The 23,962-nt window shown below is 41.8% G+C and overlaps 3 protein-coding genes across 19 annotated transcripts in view; 1 reads left to right on the plus strand and 2 right to left on the minus strand.

Annotated features, from left to right (window-relative positions):
- The window catches only part of TUBGCP4 (tubulin gamma complex component 4), a 47,808-nt gene extending 38,185 nt beyond the window's left edge, over positions 1 to 9,623 (minus strand). For 3 of the 5 annotated variants that reach the window (XR_009500848.1, XR_009500847.1, XM_059913471.1), the window contains exons 1-2: positions 9,278 to 9,622; positions 189 to 317 (exon numbers count right to left, since the gene is read on the minus strand). Coding sequence is in view for 2 of the 5 variants with exons in the window: in XM_059913471.1 (XP_059769454.1) it covers positions 189 to 317; positions 9,278 to 9,355 (207 nt within the window). In the remaining 3 variants the exon portion in view is untranslated. Of the gene's footprint in view, positions 1 to 188; positions 318 to 9,277 lie in introns of all 5 variants that reach the window. The other 2 variants (XM_059913472.1, XM_059913473.1) reach the window with 2 other exon arrangements.
- Positions 9,249 to 23,367, plus strand: ZSCAN29 (zinc finger and SCAN domain containing 29). 8 transcript variants are annotated; one of them, XM_059913468.1, is made up of 7 exons: positions 9,249 to 10,165; positions 10,640 to 11,077; positions 11,561 to 11,765; positions 13,751 to 14,446; positions 16,747 to 17,214; positions 18,221 to 18,340; positions 23,205 to 23,367. In XM_059913468.1, exons 2-7 carry the CDS (start codon positions 10,763 to 10,765, stop codon positions 23,207 to 23,209), a joined length of 1,809 nt encoding a protein of 602 aa, XP_059769451.1. In that variant the 5' UTR covers positions 9,249 to 10,165; positions 10,640 to 10,762; the 3' UTR covers positions 23,210 to 23,367. The 8 variants fall into 8 exon arrangements, with proteins under 8 accessions (XP_059769451.1, XP_059769444.1, XP_059769445.1 ...); XM_059913461.1 differs by lacking the exon at positions 23,205 to 23,367 and having other exon boundaries at positions 18,221 to 21,290; XM_059913462.1 differs by lacking the exon at positions 23,205 to 23,367 and having other exon boundaries at positions 9,249 to 10,158; positions 18,221 to 21,290.
- ADAL (adenosine deaminase like) overlaps positions 22,760 to 23,962 on the minus strand; it is a 56,898-nt gene continuing 55,695 nt past the window's right edge. For 5 of the 6 annotated variants that reach the window (XM_059913479.1, XM_059913477.1, XM_059913476.1 and 2 more), the window contains one exon: positions 22,760 to 23,761. In XM_059913479.1, the coding sequence (XP_059769462.1) occupies positions 23,567 to 23,761 (195 nt within the window). In that variant the 3' untranslated portion in view covers positions 22,760 to 23,566. The remainder of the gene's footprint in view (positions 23,762 to 23,962) is intronic. The other variant, XM_059913480.1, reaches the window with a different exon arrangement.

A 23,962-nucleotide genomic window follows, 5' to 3' on the forward strand; every position in this document is an offset into this window, starting at 1 on the left:
ATTGGTTCCCATGTATATTTTCCCCTTGTCTGAGGTACAGTCACTTTGCCTTCACTTGAATAATTCCAGTGATGAGAAATTCATAACTTCTTGACACTTACATCACATGAATTACCAATGGATTCATTGAAAGCTTGACATAGCTCCAGCCCTGGGGAGGTGTGCCTTCCCTGAGAACAGGAACCTACCTGCTGCTGCACATGGCCCGTGTACTGTTCAGTGAACTCGATGAAACGAATGTAGTCTGTGCCCAGCCGGCAGAGTCGATTCAGGACACTGGTTTCACTGGGATGGAGAAATGGGAAGTCCTGTGACACCTGCAGGAGAGGAATAATGCTAAAAACGCTGATGCCCGCTACTCACTGCTCACTAGAACGATTGTCTCCCTTTGCAAGATGGCTATTTAAGACTGGTAAGTTCTAGATAACAAAAGTATTTCCAAATCACTACCAAAGACGTTGTTCCCCAGTCCCAACTTAATTAGTTATTTATTGAAATAGGCAGTAATTCATGGTAAAGAATTTAAACAGTACAAAATGGTATACATTAAAAATAAGTCAACCTCCGCAGAGGCAGCCACTACTACCTGCTTTTTTTTTAACTGAAGTATAAATATTATATTGGTTTCAGGTATACAACATAGTGATTCAGTATTTTTACAGATTACACACCATACTAACTTATTATAAAAGACTGACTAGGGGCTTCCCTGGTGGCACAGTGGTTAAGAATCTGCCCGCCAATGCAGGGGACACAGGTTCTATCCCTGGTCCGGGAAGATCCCACATGCCGCGGAGCAACTAAGCCCGTGTGCCACAACTACTGAGCCTGCGCTCTAGAGCCCGCGAGCCACAACTACTGAGACCATGTGCAGCAGCAATGACCCGACACAGCCCAAAATAAATAAATAAATAAATTTATAAAAAAAAAAAGACTGACTATATTCCTGTGCTGTACATTACATGCCCGTGACTTGTTTATTTTGTAACTGGTAGTGTGTACCTCTTAATACCCTTCACCTATTTCATCCCTCCCCCTATCCCTCTCCCTTCTGGCGACCACCATTTGTTCTCTGTATCTATGTATCTGTTTCTGTCTTGATATGTTTGTCTGTTTGTTTTGTTTTCTAAATTCCACATATAAGTGAAATCATAAAGTATTTGTCTTTCTCTGTCTGACTTATTTCACTAAGCATAATATCCTCCAGGCCCATCCATGTTGTCGCAAATGGCAAGATTTCATTCTTTTTCATGGCTAAGTATATAACCTATTCCTTACGGAATCTTCCTGGGATGGTCTATAAGGATATATGGGGTTTTTGATCTGGTTGCAACAAAGTCTCTTGAGCAATATTGCTGACTCGTGGTTCTGCAGATTCCAGAGGTTTCTCAGACATATTCTTAGGATTTACAAATTCTCTATGAAAATTTAAATTTTGTTTTCATTTTGATAAAAATGTAAAATTAATGTAGCATAGTATAATCTGTAAAAGCACCTTATAACTGGACATATAATTTAGTGTCCATATTTTCATTTGTATTTTTAATTTAAATCATGGCCAAATGATAGCCTAATATGGTATGTAAAGATTTCACAGCAGTTCAAGCAGAAAAATAGTAGTGGGAGAATGTATTCATTCAATCAACTAAGAAAAAAATCATAGCAAAATATACATAAAAGTTACCATTTTAGCCATTATCAAGTGTACAGTTTAGTGGCATTAAGTGCATTCACTATGTTGTGCAACCATCACCACCATCCATCTCCAGAACTTTTTCATCTTCCCAAACTAAAACTCTGTACCTCTTGAACAATGACTCCCCATTGTTCCTTCCCCCACACACCCTGGCAAGTACCCTTCTAATTTCTGTCTCTATGAATTTGATTACTCTACAATATTTATCCTTTCGTGACTGGCTTATTTCACTTAGCATAGTGTCTTCAAGGTTCATCCATGTTGTAGCACGTGTTAGAATTTCTCTCCTTTCTAAGGCTGAATAATATTCCATTGTATGTACATGCCGCATTTTGTTTATTCACTTCATTTGTCTATGGACATCTGAGTTGCTTCTGCCTTTTGGCTATTGTGAATAATGCTGCTATGAACATGGGTGTACAAGTATCTATTTGAGTCCCTGCTTTCACTTCTTTTGGGTATATACCCAGGAATAAAACTGCTGGATCATTTGGTAATTCTGTGTTTAATTTTTGGAGGAGTCACCATATCGTTTTCCACAGGGACTGCACCATTTTACATTTCCACCAGCAATGCACAAGGGTTCTAATTTCTCTACAACCCCACCAACACTTGTTATTTTCTGTTTTTTTGGTAATAACCATCCTAAAGGGTATAAAATGATATCTCATTGTGCTTTTGATTTGCATTTCCCTAATGATTAGTGATATTGATCACCTTTTCATTTGTTTATTGGCCATTGTATATCTTCTTTGGAGAGTCAACCAACTTTTAGTGACCACGTACTTATCCCAGGCACTGTGCTAACATTCCAAGATTAAATAGTGAACAAAATCAGACATATTTACTACTCCCAAGGAACTCAGAATATTTCACATTCATATTGTATTGTATTTTGTGGAAGCCATCTTTATGTGACAGTAACTGTAGTAATAAATAGGTGAAGAAGAATTTTTCTGTTACTGATTCCACAATAATTTGATTAGGACTCCATTTAATGTAGATTTTAATGACACAATGCTAACCATATCTTCAAGTTAACAACTTAAGAGGTAGCATGACATAGTCCTTAAGAACCTGGTCTCTGGAGCCAGATTGCCTGGGTTTGAATCCCTGAGTTGCCTCTTACTTGCTTGAAATCTTAGGCAAGCAATACCCCTCTGTGCCTCAGTTTTCATACCTATAAAGATGATAATTGTGAGGATTAAATAAATTAATACATGTAAATCACATATGCCAAGCACATAGCAAGTGCTCAATACATGTCAGCAATTTTTTCTTATTAGGACAGCTCTACTCAGTTATTAAGTGATACTCTTATTAAAATTGGCATTTGAGCAGTGTTTGTTGGCAGAGTTTTAGAAAAGTTCCAGGTCTGGTTACTCTGAAACAACAAACGATACCTTAAAGTTATTGGTACCATTTGGTACAACCTACTTATATGAACAGGCATTCTCTTCATAAGAGTTACTGAAGTCAAAATAGAAAACAGAGAGCCAGATCTGCAGAAAAGTCATTCTACCATTAAACTCAATGTTGACAATTTAGTTTTAGCAAAACAACAGTATATATTACATTAGATCAGTGGTTCTCAGTGGGGGCAATTTTGCCCCCAAGGGACACGGTAATGTCTGGAGATATTTTTGGTTGCCACAACTCAGGGGATACCACTGGCATCTAGCAAGTAGAGGTCATGGATGCTGCTAAACATCCTACAATGCACAGAACAGCCCCCACAGCAAAGAATTATCCAGTCCAAAATGTCAGTAGTGCCAATGCTGAGAAGCTGCATTAGATTAATGTCAATTTGAATTTATCAGTTTGGTAGTTTTATTTACTTTGTAAAAATAATTGGTTTTACAGTTGTTTAAGAGCAATATGCTTGAGTTTATACTTAGCTTAATGTGTATACATATTCAATATTACAATAAAATTATTTTTATCAACACTGGGCATTCATGACAATTTTTCCCTTTATCGAAATGTGAAAAACACTGTTCTGCAGAAAGTATGCAATATTTGCTGATTTTGGTGCAAATTTTTTCTTTCACAAATATCTTAATACGTACTATGTGGCAGAAACTGTATTAGGGGCTCCTGGTACATCTATGAAGAAGACCACTGTGGTCTTAGCCCCCATGGGCAACTATGTGAGAGAAAGACTAAACATAAGTAACAACAATAAATAATATGAATTGTGATGTCCTATAAGGGAAATAAACAAGTTGCTGTGATAGAAAATAATGGCATAAGGAGTATACTTAAAAAGGTGGTCAGAGAAGGTTTTTCTGAGAAGGTAACTTTAAAGCTGAGAACTTAAGGAGGAAAATATCCGATTGAGACGTTTTTATAAGAAAAAAAGGAAGGCAGCTATTGTTCCCATATTCTTTCGTCTCTTTTTACTTAGCACACACAATTACTTCCTGAATATTTTTCTCCTATATTCCTGGCATTGTGTTAGTTTTACAGGAGAAAAGAAATAATAACAAAAGGAATCTGTTTGATTTATAAGTTTTATAGACCAAGAATGTAAATTTTCTGCTCCTCTACAGCCTATACTACCAATTCTCATAGGAACAGGCATGACTTTGTGATCCCACAGAGCTAGATTCAAATCTTGCCTTATCAAGACTAGCCACCACAAAGTTCTCTGAACTTCAGTTTGCTCATTTGTAAACTGGGGCCAACAATACCTAAGTTACTAAGTTATGGAGATGATTAGATAATACTACTGGAAGCAGGAGTAGAAAAGAGTGGTTCAGATACTGGAGCCAGACAAAACTGGGTTCAAAAGGAAACAGAAGCTTTAAATGACACAACAGACCAGATAGATTTGATATGTACAGGACATTCCATCCAAAAACAGCAGATTACACTTTCTTCTCAAGTGCGCACGGAACATTCTCCAGGATAGATCACATCTTGGGTCACAAATCAAACCTCAGCAAATTTAAGAAAACTGAAATCATATCAAGCATCTTTTCTGACCACAACACTATGAGATTAGAAATCAATTACAGGGAAAAAAACATAAAAAACACAAACACATGGAGGCTAAACAATACGTTACTAAATAACCAAGAGATCACTGAAGAAATCAAAGAGGAAATCAAAAAATACCTAGAGACGACAAATGACAATGAAAACACGACGATCCAAAACCTATGGGATGCAGCAAAAGCAGTTCTAAGACGGAAGTTTATAGCTATACAAGCCTACCTCAAGAAACAAGAAAAATCTCAAATAAACAATCTAACCTTACACCTAAAGGAACTAGAGAAAGAAGAAAAAACAAAACCCAAAGTTAGCAGAAGGAAAGAAATCATAAAGATCAGAGCAGAAATAAATGAAATAGAAACAAAGAAAACAATAGCAAAGATCAATAAAACTAAAAGCTGATTCTTTGAGAAGATAAACAAAATTGATAAACCATTAGCCAGACTGATCAAGAAAAAGAGGGACAGGACTCAAATCAATGAAATTAGAAATGAAAAACGAGAAGTTACAACAGACACCGCAGAAATACAAAGCATCCTAAGAGACTACTACAAGCAACTCTATGCCAATAAAATGGACAACCTGGAAGAAATGGACAAATTCTTAGAAAGGTATAAGCTCCAAGACTGAACCAGGAAGAAATAGAAAATATGAACAGACCAATCACAAGTAATGAAATTGAAACTATGATTAAAAATCTTCCAACAAACAAAAGTCCAGGACCAGATGGCTTCACAGGTGAATTCTATCAAACATTTAGAGAAGAGCTAACACTCATCCTTCTCAAACTCTTCCAAAAAATTGCAGAGGAAGGAACACTCCCAAACTCATTCTATGAGGCCACCCTGATACCAAAACCAGACAAAGATACTACACAAAAAGAAAATTACAGACCAATATCACTGATGAATATAGATGCAAAAATCCTCAACAAAATACTAGCAAACAGAATCCAACAACATATTAAAAGGATCATACACCATGATCAAGTAGGATTTATCCCAGATATGCAAGGATTCTTCAATATATGCAAATCAATCAATGTGATACATCATATTAATAAATGGAAGAAGAAAAACCATATAATCATCTCAATAGATGCAGAAAAAGCTTTTGACAAAATTCAACATCCATTTATGATAAAAACTCTCCAGAAAGTGGGCATAGAGGGAACCTACCTCAACATAATAAAGGCCATATATGACAAACCCACAGCAAACATCATTCTCAATGGTGAAAAACTGGAAGCATTTCCTCTAAGATCAGGAAGAAGACAAGGATGTCCACCCTCACCACTATTATTCAACATAGTTATGAAAGTCCTAGCCACAGCAATCAGAGAAGAAAAAGAAATAAAAGGAATACAAATTGGAAAAGAAGAAGTAAAACTGTCCCTGTTTGCAGATGACATGATATTATACATAGAGAATCTTAAAGGTGCCACCAGAAAACTACTAGAGCTAATCAATGAATTTGGTAAAGTTGCAGGATACAAAATTAATGCACAGAAATCTCTTGCATTCCTATACACTAATGATGAAAAGTCTGAAGGAGAAATTAAGGAAACACTCCCATTTACCACTGCAACAAAAAGAATAAAATACCTAGTAATAAACCTACCTAGGGAGACAAAAGACCTGTATGCAGGAAACTATAAGACATTGATGAAAGAAATTAAAGATGACACCAACAGATGGAGAGATATACCATGTTCTTGGATTGGAAGAATCAATATTGTGAAAATGACTATACTACCCAAAGCAATCTACAGATTCAATGCAATCCCTATCAAATTACCAATGGCATTTTTTACAGAACCAGAACAGAAAATCTTAAAATTTGTATGGAGACACAAAAGACCCCAAACAGCCAAAGCAGTCTTGAGGGATAAAAACGGAGCTGGAGGAATCAGACTCCCTGACTTCAGACTACACTATAAAGCTACAGTAATCAAGACAATATGGTACTGGCACAAAAACAGAAACATAGATCAATGGAACAAGATAGAAAGCCCAGAGATAAACCCACGCACCTATGGTCAACTAATCTATGACAAAGGAGGCAAGGATATACAATGGAGAAACGACAGTCTCTTCAATAAGTGGTGCTGGGAAAACTGGACAGCTACATGGAAAAGAATGAAATTAGAACACTCCCTAACACCATACACAAAAATAAACTCAAAATGGATTGGAGACCTAAATATAAGACCGGACACTATAAAACTCTTAGAGGAAAACATAGGAAGAACACTCTTTGACATAAATCACAGCAAGATCTTTTTTGATCCATCTCCTAGAGTAATGGAAATAAAAACAAAAATAAACAAATGGGACCTAATGAAACTTCAAAGCTTTTGCACAGCAAAGGAAACTATAAACAAGACGAAAAGACAACCCTCAGAATGGGAGAAAATATTTGCAAACGAATCAACGGACAAAGGATTAATCTCCAAAATATATAAACAGCTCATGCAGCTCAATATTAAGAAAACAAACAACCCAATCCAAAAATGGGCAGAAGACCTAAATAGACATTTCTCCAAAGAAGACATACAGATGGCCAAGAAGCACATGAAAAACTGCTCAACATCACTAATTACTAGAGAAATGCAAATCAAAACTACAATGAGGTATCACCTCACACCAGTTAGAATGGGCATCATCAGAAAATCTACAAACAACAAATGCTGGAGAGGGTGTGGAGAAAAAGGAACCCTCTTGCACTGTTGGTGGGAATGTAAATTGATACAGCCACTATGGAGAACAGTATGGAGGTTCCTTAAAGAACTAAAAATAGAATTATCATATGACCCAGCAATCCTACTACTGGGCATATGCCCAGAGAAAACCATAATTCAAAAAGACACATGCACCCGAATGTTCATTGCAGCACTATTTACAATAGCCAGGTCATGGAAGCAACCTAAATGCCCATCGACAGACGAATGGATAAAGAAGATGTGGTACATATATACAATGGAATATTACTCAGCCATAAAAAGGAACAAAACTGGGTCATTTGTTGAGACGTGGATGGATCTAGAGACTGTCATACAGACTGAAGTAAGTCAGAAAGAGAAAAACAAATATCGTATGTTAGCACATATATGTGGAAGCTAGAAAAATGGTACAGATGAACCGGCTTGCAGGGCAGAAATGGAGACACAGATGTAGAGAACAAATGTATGGCCACCAAGGGGGGAAAGTGGCGGGGGGGTGGGGGTGGTGGTGTGATGAATTGGGCGATTGGGATTGACGTGTATACACTGATGTGTATAAAATTGATGACTAATAACAACCTGCTGTATAAAAAAAAAATATTATTCAAGTCATCCAATGATGGAATGACCCAGTTGACTGTATGACTAATTTGATCAATAACAGAGTGATGTAACAAAACAAACAAAAAAAAGACATAGTTTGAAAGTAAAAGGAAGGAAAATGACATAACATACAGTAAACATAAAAATCTGTTTTTCTGTCAGGCTTGGCTATGTTACTATCAGACAAAGTAGGTCTCAAGAAAAGGAGTATTACCAAGGATAAAAATAAGGCTCAACAAAATTTTGAAAATTTGAAATCTGACAGAGCTTGTTCTCTGACTATAATGCAATTAAATTAGAAATCATTACGATATCTAGAAAAACCCCTCCAAATACTTGGAAATTAAACAGTACACATCTAAATAACCCATCAGTCAAAATATAAGGAAATAAAATAACAAAGGCATGGATTTGAATTTCTGCTTCATCACCTACTAGCTTTGACTTTCACAAGTAACTTAACTTCACTTTGCCTCAGTTTTCTCAACTTTAAATCTAAGTAAACTGGTTAAAATCACTCCTAAATCTTAAAATATTTCAGATTTGTATTTTGTTTCAATCCCACCACCAATAACGAATGCAGATTATTTTCAATGGTAATAACAGCAATAAACTCTATATATATATAGAGGACACTATTATTTTTATAATACCCTTTAGATGTGAAAAGATGTTCAACATCCCTACTTATTAGAGAAATGCAAAGCAAAACTACAGTGAGATACCACTTACACCAGTCACAACGGCCATCATTAAAAAGTCTACAACAAAACAAAACAAAACAAAACAACAAACTGGGCTCAAGACCAAGTTTGCTAATCGCTACGTGATCCCTGACACCGGGATTTAATCTCTGAAATGGAGATAGGTGGTTGTGAAGATTAAATGAGATAAAGCATATAGCACATAGCCCTTCCCCCTCACACACTCCTGGTTACATGAAGGTCCCCCTCCAAATTCTCCTAGTGCAGAAATTTCCCGGGCGAGGAGTAATAAGGGAGACACTCTCACTTTTTCATCCAGCAAAACTGGCTGAACCCTTATTGTGTGTCAGGCACTATGTATTTGGACTAGCTTTCAAAACCCAGTTTAAAAGCACATACAATTACTGAGCCCTCCGGTTACCTGCCCAGGGACAAGCCCCCCACGCCTCGGCCCGTGCAAGCCCCGCCTTCTCAGTCCCTCAGACTCCTCCCCTTGGCACTAGCCTGCTCCACCCATTCCGCTCTCGCTAGTTCCCGCGCTGAGGCGGACAGTACCTGCAGGCCACTCCGCTTGTTCCAGGTGAAAATGGACCCTGGATACCCGCTCAGAGCCAAGAGCAGTTCGTGGATCATTCCCGCGGCGGACCTCGAGTCCCTATATTCGTCGCACCCCCCTCCAGAGCCTCACCAGGCGACCAAAGAGGCGAGCGCTCCCTCCTCTACACGCGCACAGGACCCCGGGACGGGCAGTTCCTCCTGACTGTACCCGCCGAGACTACTGCTGAGGAGAGCTGACGGGAAGCCGGGAAGGGGTCGGCGCGCCGCGTCCCGGAAGTGAGCCGCGCTCGGCTGGGCCCACTCGTTGGCTCCAGCGGGTGCTCCGCAGGAGTCGCGGGAGGTTCTCTTGCGCATGCGCCTTCAGCCCCCGGGTCGGCCGCTCGGACTTCCGGTTTGGGAGCTGGACTGGGAGGCTGGAGAACCCGGGCTGGAGCCCTACCCCGAGCGGGTGAGGCTAGCCCGCGGTCAGAAATGCGAGTGGGTTGAGCGACAGCCCGAGAGGGAGAATATCCCAGGAGTGGGTCGGAGGGTGCTCTCAGGGCGCTTAGCCCGGTCGGAGGCCTCTGGAGGGGCTCACGACGGCTTTCGAGAGTGACCTGGCCGGAGGGAGAGAAGACAAAGAGGCCGGAACCCCGCACCCGCGAACCTTGCAGCCCTCGGAGCGCCTGGCCAGCACCCGAGCTCGTCCTCAGGAGACCCATGACTACTGCCCCTTCGGACTCCCACTCTCCACCAACTCAGTGGGACTCGCCCCAAGCCCACCCGGCCCTCGCTTCAGGAGCCAAAACCAACTTCTGTCAATGCGCGAGGTTTCCAGTCACTAGTTCCCGGCTATTTACTGAGCGGTTACTTCTGCTGTGAGGGAGAACAAAGACCCAGTATTCAGTACTTGATTTTTGTCTGGGGTGGGAATTGGTAGTGGTGGAGTCCGAGGGAGCGGGGCGGACGGAGAGGGCCCGGGGAAGGACGGCGGAGGTACTGGGGGAGATCAGCTGCGACCCGCTGGACAGAGGCTTTTCGTTGCCTTCAGCAGGATGGTGACATGCCTTTAGAACCTCTCGAGCTCCCATATGGTTTGAACACACTATGCTACACTGGTCAGGGGAGCTCAGTGGGTCAGATTTGGGGGAGGTGGAAGAGGAACAGACAGTACTTTCTATTCTTTGCTGCTTACTCGGGCTGCCCTGGAAGGCGCCCAGAAATGCAGCTTTTGAATGGTCTCTCACCTTCATGCTCAGTTTTGGCTTGCTGTCCTGAAGTTGGTGCTACGTGGAGCATCTGGAAAGTCAGGCCAGCTCTGGCAAGACTTTAGACATATGAGTGTATTCCTTCTGATAGTGCCATCTCTCTCTACCCTAGGAGGAAACTCTTCTTACAGAGAGAGACTCATCTGCAGGTGATTCTCCAAGGACATGAGAAGATGGGTGTAAGCCCTGGAACCTAGACCCTTAAGTGGAGGGAAGCTGCTTTCTGCTGTGAACGATGGCCAAACCCACCCTGAGAGGGAATGGCACTAACTCTGAGACCTTCCGACAGCGCTTCAGGAGATTTCATTACCAGGAGGTAGCTGGGCCCCGGGAGGCTTTCAGCCAACTCTGGGAACTTTGCTGTCGGTGGCTAAAGCCGGAGGTGCGCACCAAGGAGCAGATTGTAGAATTGTTGGTGCTAGAGCAGTTCCTGACCGTCTTACCTGGGGAGATCCAGAAATGGGTACAAAAGCAATGTCCAGAAAGTGGAGAGGAGGCAGTGGCTCTGGTGGAAGATTTAGAAAGAGAGCCTGGAAGACCTGGACGTTCGGTGAGCAGGGAGGGGGTATTCAGAAGTGTGTGACTGGGCAGGGGCAGGATAAAAGGCCAAATTAAGGCACAGTCAGATTTAAAGTGGGGCACAGTCTCCCTTGGTGATGCTTATACTTCTGGTCCTTTAACAGGTAACTTTTTCAGATAGAGCTTATCGGGAGATGCTACCTGGGTGTACCTTTGCTAGGTATCATAACGAGTTATTCATAGTTTCATAGTTTTTTACTTAATAGGGAAGAAAGGGGAGCTATTTTTTAGCCTGGAGTCGGGTTTACTATTTTGATCTTTTTCTTTTGTAGTTCCAGCTGCTCTAAGCTAACAGTAATGGACTAAGAAAGACCCTTGTTCACTATTAACCACCCCCCGCCCCAACCCTAGCCATGTCCCAAAAGGATGATTTCTTTTGGGGTAATAAATAGTCTCCTCTGGGAATACCCCTCATTATGACCTTGCAGTGACAATTCATGGGGGTTGTTTCTAGGTCACAGTCTCTGTGAAGGGGCAGGAAGTACGCTTGGAGAAGATGACACCCCTGAAATCATCACGAGAGTTATTAAGTGTTCGGCAGGAGTCAGTGGAACCCCAGCCCAGGGGTGTACCCAAGAAAGAGAGGGCAAGAAACCCAGACCTGGGACCACAGGAGCAGATGAACCCAAAGGAGAAGCTCAGACCTTTTCAAAGGAGCGGTGAGGAGTAGATTTATATGGCAAGATAGGATGCCATTCTAAATTGGGAAGTAGGGTTGGGAGTAGTGAGTGGGAAAGGGATTTCAGGAATGAGTGGAAATAGAGTATGCAGTTGTTGGGGACCTCCTGAAGGCATATAGTTTAGCTCTCTGCTGCAGTTCTTCTATTTCCTCTTTTGAAAAGTCTGCCAGAGGATGGCTCCCTACTTTTTCCAGAACTTGGAGTTTCTTTCCTCCTGGTAATGATGACACTACGTCAGTATTTTCTAGATAAAAATTCTTTTCTATACTTGAAAGCACATCTTCCTTTTAGTCATTTTCTTTCTCCATATTAAACTATATTTGTTTCTTTCTGCTTTTCCCCAGAAGCTCCATTCTTCAGACCTACTAAGTTTTTGTTACTCTCCCTTGGAAACTTTAAGTTCTCCAAATAGCATGTTAATTGTGGAGAATTAAATTATATATATTATTCCAGTGAGGGTCTGGTAGGTAGAGGCAGAGTATGAATTTTACTTCAGAATTTCACTACACTTTCTTTCCGTATAACTCAACTAAGGATTGTCGTTCACTTGATACTCCCCTGTCTCTTAGAGCTTTCCCCATTGTCTTTGTGCCTAGTTCTTATTCTTAAACTTGATTTTGTGGAACTTGTTTTTCTTCTTTGTACTCTGCAGAACTCCATTTTGTGTGTTTTTTTCTTTGATCACTTCTTTAACTTGTTGAGGTTGTTTTGAATGCTGATCTTATCATCCAAGACGCTAGCCTTCTCAGCCAGTCTGGTAGTGGTCTCTGTTTAGTCAACCAGATGCAGTCCCTCAACCGCACACACAGACTTGCAGAATTAATCAGTTTTGAACACCTACCATGTGCTCAACACCTTGCAGGGTACTCTGCAATGAGAAAAGGTGCCTATCCTCAAAAAGCCTATAATATGATTGAGAACACAAAAGTGAACATAAATATGTGCTGAACTGAACTGTACTGAAACAATGCCAAACAATGACTTGTTACTCAATTGTGTGAGTACAATAGGGGTTTGGAAGAGTGGGAGATGAGGGAGGGCTGTAGGGAAGGCTTCATGGGGGCACTGATGGGTTAAATTTCGATAGAAGGGAGGGAGTTAAAGGAAAGGCACAGAGTGGTGAATAAACGTGTGCTGTGTTCTGGAGAGAGGAGTCTGCTTTGAACGGGCCATGCCTGGTAACCACTCAGGTTAAGGTTTGGCAATACAAATAGCATGTGAGCTGAGGAAGCCAGAGCCTGGAGTTAGGTAGGACAGTGACTGCTGCAGTTACCCAGGTGTGAGAAGGTAAGGGGTCTAGACTTGGATGGTGGCAGTAGGAATAAAGGATATACTAAGGGAAAAAGCTTTAGAACTTCGTGACTCAGTGTGAAGGAAATGGAAGAGTTGAAGACAGTCTCCCCCTTGAAATCACTCTGAGTTTAATTCTCTGGTCCCAAGTAGAGAACTACAGCTGAACCTTGGACAACGTGAGTTTGAACTGTGTGGGTCCACTTATACATGGATATTTTTCAATAGTAATTACTACAGTACTGTGGTTGGGTAAGTCTGCAGATGTGGAGGAACCATGGATCCAGAGGGCCTGCTACGAGCTGTACTTGGATTAACCCCCACGTTGGTCAGCTATGTAGGAGGCAGGAGGTGACTGTTTCCAGCAGTGCAGGACCTGCCTACAAGTGGTTAGGAGAGCTAGGGAGCAACTTGGAACAGAATTATCTGCTCTGAACACACAACAGAACGTTTTCCTCTCTTGTCACCCTGCTCTGGAAAATAAAATATTTCTCATTTTTTGAGGTTTCATGTATATTTCCCCACTTTCTTCAACCCATTGAACTTTCTGGAAACATTTTCTTAGATACTTTTCTTTATAAGCCTCTTGGATAAAAAAGGCAGGTCTGAACTCAGAGATGTTTTTTATGATCAGTCCAAACTATGATATCCTTTGTTTGCTTCCCTGCAAGCAGGATTTCCATTTCCTAAATCCAGTGTGGTCTCCAAGTTGGAGCAAGGAGAGCCGTGGATCCCAGATCTGGGCTCCAAGGAGAAGGAACTCCCAAGAGGCAGTCACACAGGAGACAGACGAATGCATGCTGATCTGTTACCATCCAGGAGAGAGAGAAGAAGCTGGGTGGAACAGGATCACTGGGGCTTCGAGGATGAGAAGGTGGCAGGTGTGCACTGGGGCTATGAAGAGACCAGAACTCTCCTCGCAATTCTCAGTCAAACTGAGTTTTATGAGGCTCTCCGAAACTGTCATCGAAACAGCCAAGTGTATGGGGCTGTGGCTGAGCGGCTCCGGGAGTATGGGTTCCTCCGGACCCTGGAGCAGTGTAGGACCAAGTTCAAAGGTCTCCAGAAGAGCTATCGGAAAGTCAAGAGTGGCCACCCACCTGAGACCTGCCCCTTCTTTGAAGAGATGGAAGCCCTGATGAGTGCCCAGGTCATTGCCCTGCCCAGTAATGGCCTGGAGGAGGCAGCCTCTCACTCTGGCCTGGTGGGCAGTGATGCTGAGACTGAGGAGCCAGAGCAACAGGACTGGCAGCACAAGGAGGGAGAAGAGGCCATGGCTGAAGAGTCTGACAGGGAGGAAGTGGGCCAGGAGGCCACCCCTCAGGACCCCGACAACTCCACCACACCTGTCCTTTTCCGAAGCCCAAGTGGTAAGCTTTTCTTCTTGGGGTTTTAGGATTAGACTGAGGAGTTATGAGGCTGGATGTGGAGTCAGGAAGCTTAATGTCACCTGCCAGCTTTGTCACTTAGAGAACAGAGGCACTTCTCAGTTCTTTGTGTATTTCATTCTCTTTTGTGGGAAAATCAGTGCGCTAATAGTAAGTAGAGAATAATTTTAGATATTTTAAAGAAATACACTCAGAAAATTCAAGAGACTCCTGAAAAGGAGTATCATTCCTTCCATTTCTTTCTTAAAATATTTTTTCCTGATTATAAAATCACTGAAGGCTGAGAAAAACTTGGTACTGTATTATCTTTAAGGGGAACTAATATTTGTTGAGCATCTTATATGAACTGGTGTTTTATCTTTACTTCTCCAAACTCAAGGTTATTATGTGTTCCTTTTTACTTAGAAGAGCATAGTGAAGGACTGCCCAAAGTTGGGGAAACATTTTGTTTCCTGTGTGAGATCTGCAACACACGTTGGCATTTTAACAGGACTAAGAAGTCTTGCAGCAAGAAACCTTGCTTAACACTCTGCTGAAATATTATTTGCATATGGAACCATTTTAAAATATCACTTACTTCTGTTGATGTAATTTTGTACAACCATGTTGCTATGGGAAGAGCACGAAGTATGAATCAGGAGACTTCGTTTCTAACCCTGACCACTAATCAGCTGGGTGACCTCGCACAGCTATCTGACCATTTCACAGTTTGCGTCCTCAACTGTAAAATGTGGCACAGCAGCAGGACTACTCCAGAGTTGCAGTTCCACTGGGAACAGTTATGTGTCCCTTCCATGTTTTATTATATGTGTTGTTACTTTTGTTCTGTTCTAGTCTTCTTCTGTCTTGAATTTTTTGTTTTCCTTTTTAAAATAAATTTATTTATTTATTTATTTATTTATGGCTGCGTTGGGTCTTCGTTGCTGCACGCGGGCTTTCTCTAGTTGTGTCGAGCAGGGGCTACTCTTCATTGTGGTGCGCTGGCTTCTCATTGCGGTGGCTTCTCTTGTTATGGAGCACAGGCTCTAGGCACGTGGGCTTCAGTAGTTGTGGCACGCAGGCTCAGTAGTTGTGGCGCATGGGCTTAGTTGCTCCACGGCATGTGGGATCTTCCCGGACCAGGGCTCGAACCCATGTCCCCTGCATTGGCAGGCAGATTCTTAACCATTGCACCACCAGGGAAACCCCTCCTTTTCCTTTTTTAAAAGAATTTTTGGGATTTCCCTGGTGGTCCAGTGATTGGGACTCCGAGCTTCCACTGCAGGGAGCATGGGTTCTATCTCTGGTCTGGGAACTAAGATCCTGCATGCTGCATGGCCTAAATTTTAAAAAAAAAAAAAAATTTTTTTTCCTGTTTTTTTCACTGGAATAAATTTCGGTAAATCACAAACATGGCACATGTGCTAGCTGCTTCACTTGCATTGAGTGGAGGGTAACGGAAGCAATGTAATCTCCAGCTGGCTCTCAAGTGGGAGGAAGGCTCTTAGAATCTCCCTTCCCTCTCCCTTGGGTACCTTCAGGGAGCAGAGCCTGTAGTCATCCTGAAGAAGTACTGCCCAAGTTGGGGTGGCCTGCAGCATTAGCAGAGTTCAGGCCAGGAGATGCTATCTGCTCTGCTTCCTTCCTCTTTCTGACTCTGCCACTCCTTTGCTCGTAAGAAGGTGCATGACTACAGGTTCTTATCTTGTACCCTTCAGGTCTTTGCTATTGCTGGGCTGGCTTTTTTTGAGATTGTGGCAAGTGAAGAAGGGCCATAAAAGGGATTGGATTAAGCAGCAGTGTGATTCTGAAAGAGACTCTTCCTTGGGATTTTGAGTCATTTCATTCTATGGGAAACTTAATTCATAAGGAAGTAGAACTGGTAGAAAAAGATTGATCAGAGAATTTAGGGATGGCTCATGGCTGACAGTGACTGACTGTGGGTCTTCTTCCCCATACCAGTTATTTTCTAATTAGGATCAGAATTCCAGAACTACCAGAAGAATGGGGAAATGCATTCTGTACACCTGCCTCAGTGTACATAATGATTGTTACAGTGATAAGGTGGAAAGGCCTCTTTTGAACAGAATGTAGGAATAAAGGTCTCTGTGAAATTGATATAGGCTATAGAGAAGCAAAACATTCTGAGAGTTTGTATTGATTTTGGAAACATGAGGTGTTTTTACTTTTTCACCTAGGAGCCCGAGCTTAGGTGATTTTTCATGATGCAGATGATAGGACTGAGGAATTGAGACTATAAAGCCTTGGATTAAGTGGTGCTGAAATTTCTCTTCTGGTGGCAGGTGTACACTGGGGCTATGAAGAGACAAAGACCTACCTTGCAATTCTTAGCGAGACTCAGTTTTATGAAGCCCTCCAGAACTGCCACCGCAACAGCCAGTTGTATGGAGCAGTGGCTGAGCGGTTATGGGAATATGGCTTCCTTAGGACACCAGAGCAGTGTCGGACCAAGTTTAAAAGCCTCCACACCAGCTATCGGAAGGTCAAGAATGGCCAAGCACCAGAGACCTGTCCCTTCTTTGAAGAGATGGATGCTTTGGTGAGTGCCCGGGGTGCTGCCGTGCCCAGTGATGGCCGGGAAGAGGAGGCAGCCTTGTGTCCCACCCAGGAGACCAGTGAGGCCGAAGCCGAGAAGCAAGCCGAGGAAGCAGATGAGGCCATAGAAGAAGATTCTGAAGATGATGAAGAGGATACCGAGGTACCCCCAGAGGCTATGACCCGTGCTCCAGTCTTATTTCAGAGCCCCAGTGGTAAGATCCTTTTACTTCTTAAGGTAGAAATAGCAAATAGCAAAGGGAAGGCAGTGGGATTTAGGAGAAGAATCATGAGATTGAAAACCAGAAGTGGCCTCTACACCCAGCTCTCATGGATTCTTATTGTGACCACATTCTCTCTTCTCCATGTTTCCTGTCTGTTATAAAGCAGCTAGTTTATATCCCCTATTCACTTGACTTGCCTCCTCACACTACAGCATCAATCTGAGATGGCTGCAGACTTTGTAAATTAGCCATCATCTGCATGTGACCTGCTAGGTTACTAGGCAGTTTACCTAGCAGGGAATCTGAAAGCCTACATTTCCCAAGTAGCATGTCATATACCCACAGATGGATGAAGTTGATTTTTAAAGTTCATTCTCATTTGTTTTTTCTTCTAGTTTCAGCTTGTAAACCAGCTGTATGCTTGCTTTATTCACATATATGAAAACCTGATAACCTCTTTCTTCAGACACACTTATGCAAAAGTCTGAGATTTCTGAGGGAACTGATCCTTTGAATCTCAGCTACTGTATAAGAAAAAGAACCCCAAAACTTCATTATGGCTTCCCTCCTTGTGAGAAAAATTATTCTGATTTTGGAGTCACACATATATATGTATGTGAATCTGGACTATGTTGTTTATTAGTTGAGTACCTTAGAGCAAGTTACTTAACCCTGTAAATTCGCTCGTATATTAAGACCTACCTCATAAGGTTGATGTAAATGAAGTACCACAGTGAAGCACCTAACAGAGTGCTTGGGCATTTGATAAGTAAGTTTTCTTTTCCAAAAGTTCTTTAGATCAGCATTCTTTAAGTGTGTTCCACAGAGCATCGATTCCATTAGAGAAGTAAAACATCGGAATTTTAACAGATGGTAGTTATTTGGGATCTAGAGCTCCCTAATTTTTACATTTAATCATCTAATGTGATACTTGCTTTACCCTGGTACATAACAATTGAGAAAACAGATAACTTTTAAAATTCTATTCTTATGTCAGGTTTTGAGGCTGGATTTGAGAATGAAGAGAATCTAAAACGGGATATTGCTGAGGAAGTACAACTACACAGGACGTTACTTGCAAGGTCTGAGAGGAAAATTCCCCGGCATCTTAATCAAGGTAAAGGCACTGAGAGTGAATGTAGATCAGGAAGACAGTGGGAGAAGACCCCAGGGGAGAGAAGAGGAAAACCAGCATTCCCAGAGAGGAGTTTAGGTAAAGTTCTAAGTCATCAGAGACCTTACTTGGGGGAGAGACCCTATAAATATCTCAGATATGGCAAAAGCTTTGGTCCAAACTCTCATCTCGTGCATCAGATATCCCCTCAAGTAGAAAATCCATATAAATGTGCTGACTGTGGGAAAAGCTTCAGTCGGAGTGCACGCCTCATTAGACACCGGAGAATCCACACTGGAGAGAAACCTTATAAATGTCTTGACTGTGGGAAAAGCTTCCGTGACAGTTCAAATTTCATCACCCATAGAAGAATCCACACAGGAGAGAAACCGTATCAGTGTGGTGAGTGTGGAAAACGCTTCAACCAGAGCTCAAGCCTTATCATTCACCAGAGAACCCACACAGGAGAAAAGCCCTATCAGTGTGAAGAGTGTGGAAAAAGCTTCAATAACAGTTCTCATTTTAGTGCACATCGAAGGATACACACAGGAGAGAGACCCCATGTGTGTCCTGACTGTGGAAAGAGTTTCAGTAAGAGTTCTGACTTACGTGCACACCACAGAACCCACACAGGAGAGAAACCCTATGGGTGTCATGACTGTGGCAAGTGCTTCAGTAAAAGCTCTGCTCTTAATAAGCACCGAGAGATCCACACACGAGAAAAACTTCTCTCACAGCCAGCCCCTAAGTAAGCCCCTGAGGATCTATGAAGAAAACAGTCTCATTACATGTATTGAAATTGTTTAGAAAAGTCCTCCAATAGTGAGATCCATCTCCTAATCTGTGCCTGGCTAGTTTAGGAAGTACTCTAGAATTTACCCCACTGTTTGTTTCTATGTTTCTCCTGAATCTAGAGTCAAATTCCCAAAGCATCTTAAGAATGAAAGGAAGATTTCATTCCATCTCCTTGCCTTTATTGACGGTAACACCTTTCCCTCTCAGTGCCTATGTTGTTCCCTTAATAGAGAGGACACAGTAATAGATCCTGTGAGTTTGACGTGCACCCTTCTTTACTCATCCTGTTATAAACTGCATTTCAACTAGAAAAACCCATCACAGCAGCATTTCATGGAGAGGTAGTAAGAATTCTCATTGAATGGGTGTAGCTCTTTATATAGCAATGGAAATGCAAAAAAGAATGACTTTTCCTGCTCACTTAACCCTGTGCTCAGAATGACATATTTGTCATGCACACTCTTCCTTTACCTTAAAGAAGGAGAGTTTAAGTGTCCAATTTGGTTCTGACCTATAAGTCATTTTGTCAAGAACCTAGGTGTGCTATATGGGGAAACAATGTAAACCTCGTATAAATATTGAGGTGTGAACCCTGGATTTCTTAGTTTCTTCCAAGCCCTAGAAGCTTTGGAATAGAAAAATACTGTATTTACAGCGTCTGGTGTGATTTTTTTTTTCTGGTCCATCTCATCGGAATTTCATGTGTCCCTTGTGGTCCAGAAGCCTAAAGAGCAAGCCAGTTGGATGCGGTGATAGGGAAAGCAGTTAGAACTGCCAAGAGGGAATTGTCCGTATTCCACACACTCTAAACACAGATTATCTTTGGTCAGTGGAGTTGACAATACTTACACACACACACATGCACACATATTCAACTGTATACATCTACTTTTAAAAGCAGTTCTTCAAATGCAAGTGTAATTCTGATCTTTATAATCAAATAGTATTGAATTAATTGCCCACATGTTCATAGCAGTATGATGAGCGGGTACAGCACAAGTTAAACAGACCCTGTCCTCTTCCTTACAACCTATAACAGATGACACTGACATGGACAAATAGTGCACATGTATAGCTGCAACAGTTTTAGAGAAATCTAGAAAGCTAGGTAGTAACACTATGCATAAACCTTAAGGTCTAATGCATTAGAGTTTGGAAAAAATTTGAGAGGTATTTTCTTCTCTTTAATCAGGAAGGCTTCATGAAGCAGGAAGTGCTCAGAGGGAAGGTTACTAGGTGGGATGAACTTTCCAAAACTCATTGCAAAACTGAGTGCTGAATGGGTGAGAAATGGGAAAACTGGGGAGCAAGGGAGCAGAGGGCAAAGGACAGACTGTAAGGAAGGTTAGACAAAGCTTGGAGTAGCACAAAATTGGAGGGGTAGCAAGATACGGGCCGTGCAGAAGGCAGAGAGGGACTTGCCTCAGCTAAAACATGGAGTGCCAGGCAGATAGGAGATGGGCTTCCATCCTCCAGAGTAAATCAGGTACTGTGCTGTGCTTACTGACAAGGAAACAGCTGACTGGCGCTGGGGAAGAAGGATGAGCAGTCTTAGGGGACTAGCTCCTATGGGAGACGAAGGTCAGAAACCAGTATCTTAAGAAGATACTTCAATGGGCAGTTCAGAGGAAAGAAGAACGTGAGTGATGGCCAAGGCCTGGGATAAGCAGCTGCATCATTAGTCACATCGAATGAGTTGGGATGGGAATGAGATCTGAGAGAGAAGTGGGGAGGTAGAATTTTCTAAAATCCATAGCTTACTATGGTAGATGAAAGATTAATTAGGGTTCTGGTGCTGAGGGAATTTCCTAATTCCTAACTCTTACGAATTAAGGGGAGATGGTGTCTCAATTATGTTGCCTAAGCAGACAGGAAGATACAAGAAACACGAGTCTAAAGCGATGCCTCGGGATCTGAGATAGTTTAGGAAGTGTGCTATAGTGTTTTTTAAAAAATGAGAGATCACTGTCTTCAGTATGTCTATGCATAGTCTTGTGGGAAAAGCACTGGTGTGGTACCAACAGATACAAATTCTGGTTCCAGATGTCTTATGTGTAAGTCAGCCTGCCTCCATTTCCCTTTCTGTAAAGCAGAACAGTGTTTACACCTTAATCTGCCTCTCAGGGATATCATGTTAATAAAAATTCTATCTATAAAATGCCCAGTGGTTCTCTAGGTGTTTTTTTTTTTAAATGTATATATGCAAATTATGATTAAGTTGTTGCTGGTAGGAAAAGATAAATCTTTACCTGCTTTTTCTGGCTGCCTGTATGGGGTTACTACAAGTATGCCTGTCTGAATCTTTATGTTCTAGGCTGAAAAACAAATTAGAATGTGGTAAAATAGAAACAAAAATCTTTCCTTAGTATCTGTATCCATATCCATTGGGACCCATCATAACTGGGCATGGAGAATGAGTCAATTTTAAAAGACCCAGGAGCAGCCCTGCAACCTCCAGATGAAGAGAATGTGCAAAAGGAATAGGGCAAGAAAACCATAATTCAAAGAGTCATGTACCACAATGTTCACGCAGCTCTATTTACAATAGCCAGGACATGGAAGCAACCTAAGTGTCCATTGACAGATGAATGGATAAAGAAGATGTGGCACATATATACAATGGAATATTACTCAGCCATAAAAAGAAACAAAATTGAGTTATTTGTAATGAGGTGGATGGACCTAGAGACTGTCATACAGGGTGAAGTAAGTCAGAAAGAGAAAAACGAATACCGTATGCTAACACAGATATATGGAATCTAAAAAAAAAAAAAAAAATGGTTCTGAAGAACCTAGGGGCAGGACAGGAATAAAGATGCAGACGTAGAGAATGGACTTGAGGACACGGGGAGGTGGAAGGGTAAGCTGAGATGAAGTGAGAGAGTGGCATGGACATATATACACTACCAAACGTAAAATAGAAAGCTAGTGGGAAGCAGCCGCATAGCACAGGGAGATCAGCTCGGTGCTTTGTGTCCACCTAGAGGGGTGGGATAGGGAGGGTGGGAGGGAGACGCAAGAGGGAGTCGATATGGGGATATATGTATATGTATAGCTGATTCACTGTTATACAGCAGAAACTAACACACCATTGTAAAGCAATTATACTCCAATAAAGATGTTAAAAAAAAAAAAAAAAGAATAGGGCAAAGGCAAAACTCTTACCAGGGAAAACCCAATTTTATCTCAAACTAGCTCACAAACCATTATCTGCCACCCAATCTGCCACTCCTGAGGATGGAAGAAGCAAGAAATAATACATAGTCTTCAAACATTCTAAGAAAGAGAAACCAAGCCCACTGTCGGGGGAGCAGGAGGATCTATGCACCCCTCCCTTTTAATACTCGTTCAGCCTTTGTAGGGACAGACTGGATGGCATGTGCAGCAGAGGAAGCAAGAATATATTAGCAGGAGCTGGACAGTCATATCTGTTCTCATCAGTTGTTTCCTTAGTGCTATTATTTCTTTTTATTTTCCCCATGCTATCATTCTTCCCTTCCTTTATTGCTTATTCTCTATGGCCAATGCCACAGAACTTACACACACACACACACACACACACACACACACACACACACATATATACATACATTCGTATATATATACAGAGGGAGAGAGAGAGAGCACTGCCATTTCTCTTTTACTGTAATCTGAGTATAGAGGCCGTCTTGTCAACTCTGTAGAGAATTATTTTTATGGTAACCACGTAGGGGAGGGAAGATGAGATATGAACATAAGAATGGATCAATTCTCTCTCCATTAGTCGATTCAAAATCTAAAATGTATCTTGACTCCAGGAGGATTAATCATGAGAAGGGCAAAGGCAGATCTCAGAAGCTAGCTTTATCTGTCACTTAGGGTCACCCACCCAAAGGAGATTAACCCTGGCTACTGGGATTCACAAAAATCCATGGTACGCAGTGTAGCCTGGAGCCCACAGTTCTGGGGAATACTTAAGTGAAGGGAGTCCGATTAAAGTAAGCACAACAAAATACAGAGCTGTCATCACAAGCTAGATGGCTTAAAGGTTTTGGCGACAATCTGTTTTTCCTTCTCTCTTTACCTTATTTAGACTAGTAATTCCAAAACTTTTCCTGATGAGAACCTACTTCGATTTTCTTGAAGTTTCATGATCACTAATGAAGGACTGTTAAGTCAGAATCACTGCTGGAATGGGGAGTTCAGTGAGCAGCAACTTTCAAGTCCCTTCCTGTAAGCGGCAAGGAGGTAAGCCATGGACGACCTCAGAGCCTGCCAGTCAGTTTAAGAGATTCTTATTGGGCATCCGCCATGAGTAAGGTGCTAGTGTTGGAGCCCACGGCACTTGGCTGCTATGCTTCCACGGGAGGGAGCAGTGGACAGCTTACTAAGTGGGATACGGCAGGGAGATCTAGGTTGTAATACATACTGGAAAGTAGTTCACCTCATTACAGCTTAAAAATGGAACACTTTTGGCTTCAGATGATTCCACTTCTTCCTCAGATCAGACTTGGTGCTGTCAGAAGCAAAGATGTAGCTGATGGATTCATAAGACAGATCCCACACCTGAGACTGGGTCAAGTGAAATGTTTCAGCTGCCAGCTGGTACTCTTGAGAAAGGTGTGTTGCAAAAACACCCTTATCATCGGTCTGCCAACATAAGCAAGAAAGTTTCAAAATGAATAAGGAAATGATTTTTTAAAAAACAACAGCTTTCGTTTAGAGTACTTTCCTATTTACCATGCTTCTTTTAAGAATTTAAACAGGGGCCTATAAATGTATCCATGCATATCTATGACTGAACAGGCTTGTTTATCCTTTTTAAAAACAAAAAATAAAACGCCAGGGCAG

Source organism: Balaenoptera ricei, chromosome 2 (genome assembly GCF_028023285.1).
Source record: "Balaenoptera ricei isolate mBalRic1 chromosome 2, mBalRic1.hap2, whole genome shotgun sequence".
Classification (NCBI taxonomy): Eukaryota; Metazoa; Chordata; class Mammalia; order Artiodactyla; family Balaenopteridae; genus Balaenoptera; species Balaenoptera ricei.

Coding starts and splice junctions, on each gene's coding strand:
- ZSCAN29 (XM_059913461.1), top strand. CDS start 10,763: ATGGCCAAACCCACCCTGAGAGGGAATGGCACTAACTCTGAGACCTTC. Junction 11,766..13,750: donor CAGACCTTTTCAAAGGAGCG/GTGAGGAGTAGA, acceptor CCCTGCAAGCAG/GATTTCCATTTCCTAAATCC. Junction 14,447..16,746: donor CCTTTTCCGAAGCCCAAGTG/GTAAGCTTTTCT, acceptor TTCTGGTGGCAG/GTGTACACTGGGGCTATGAA.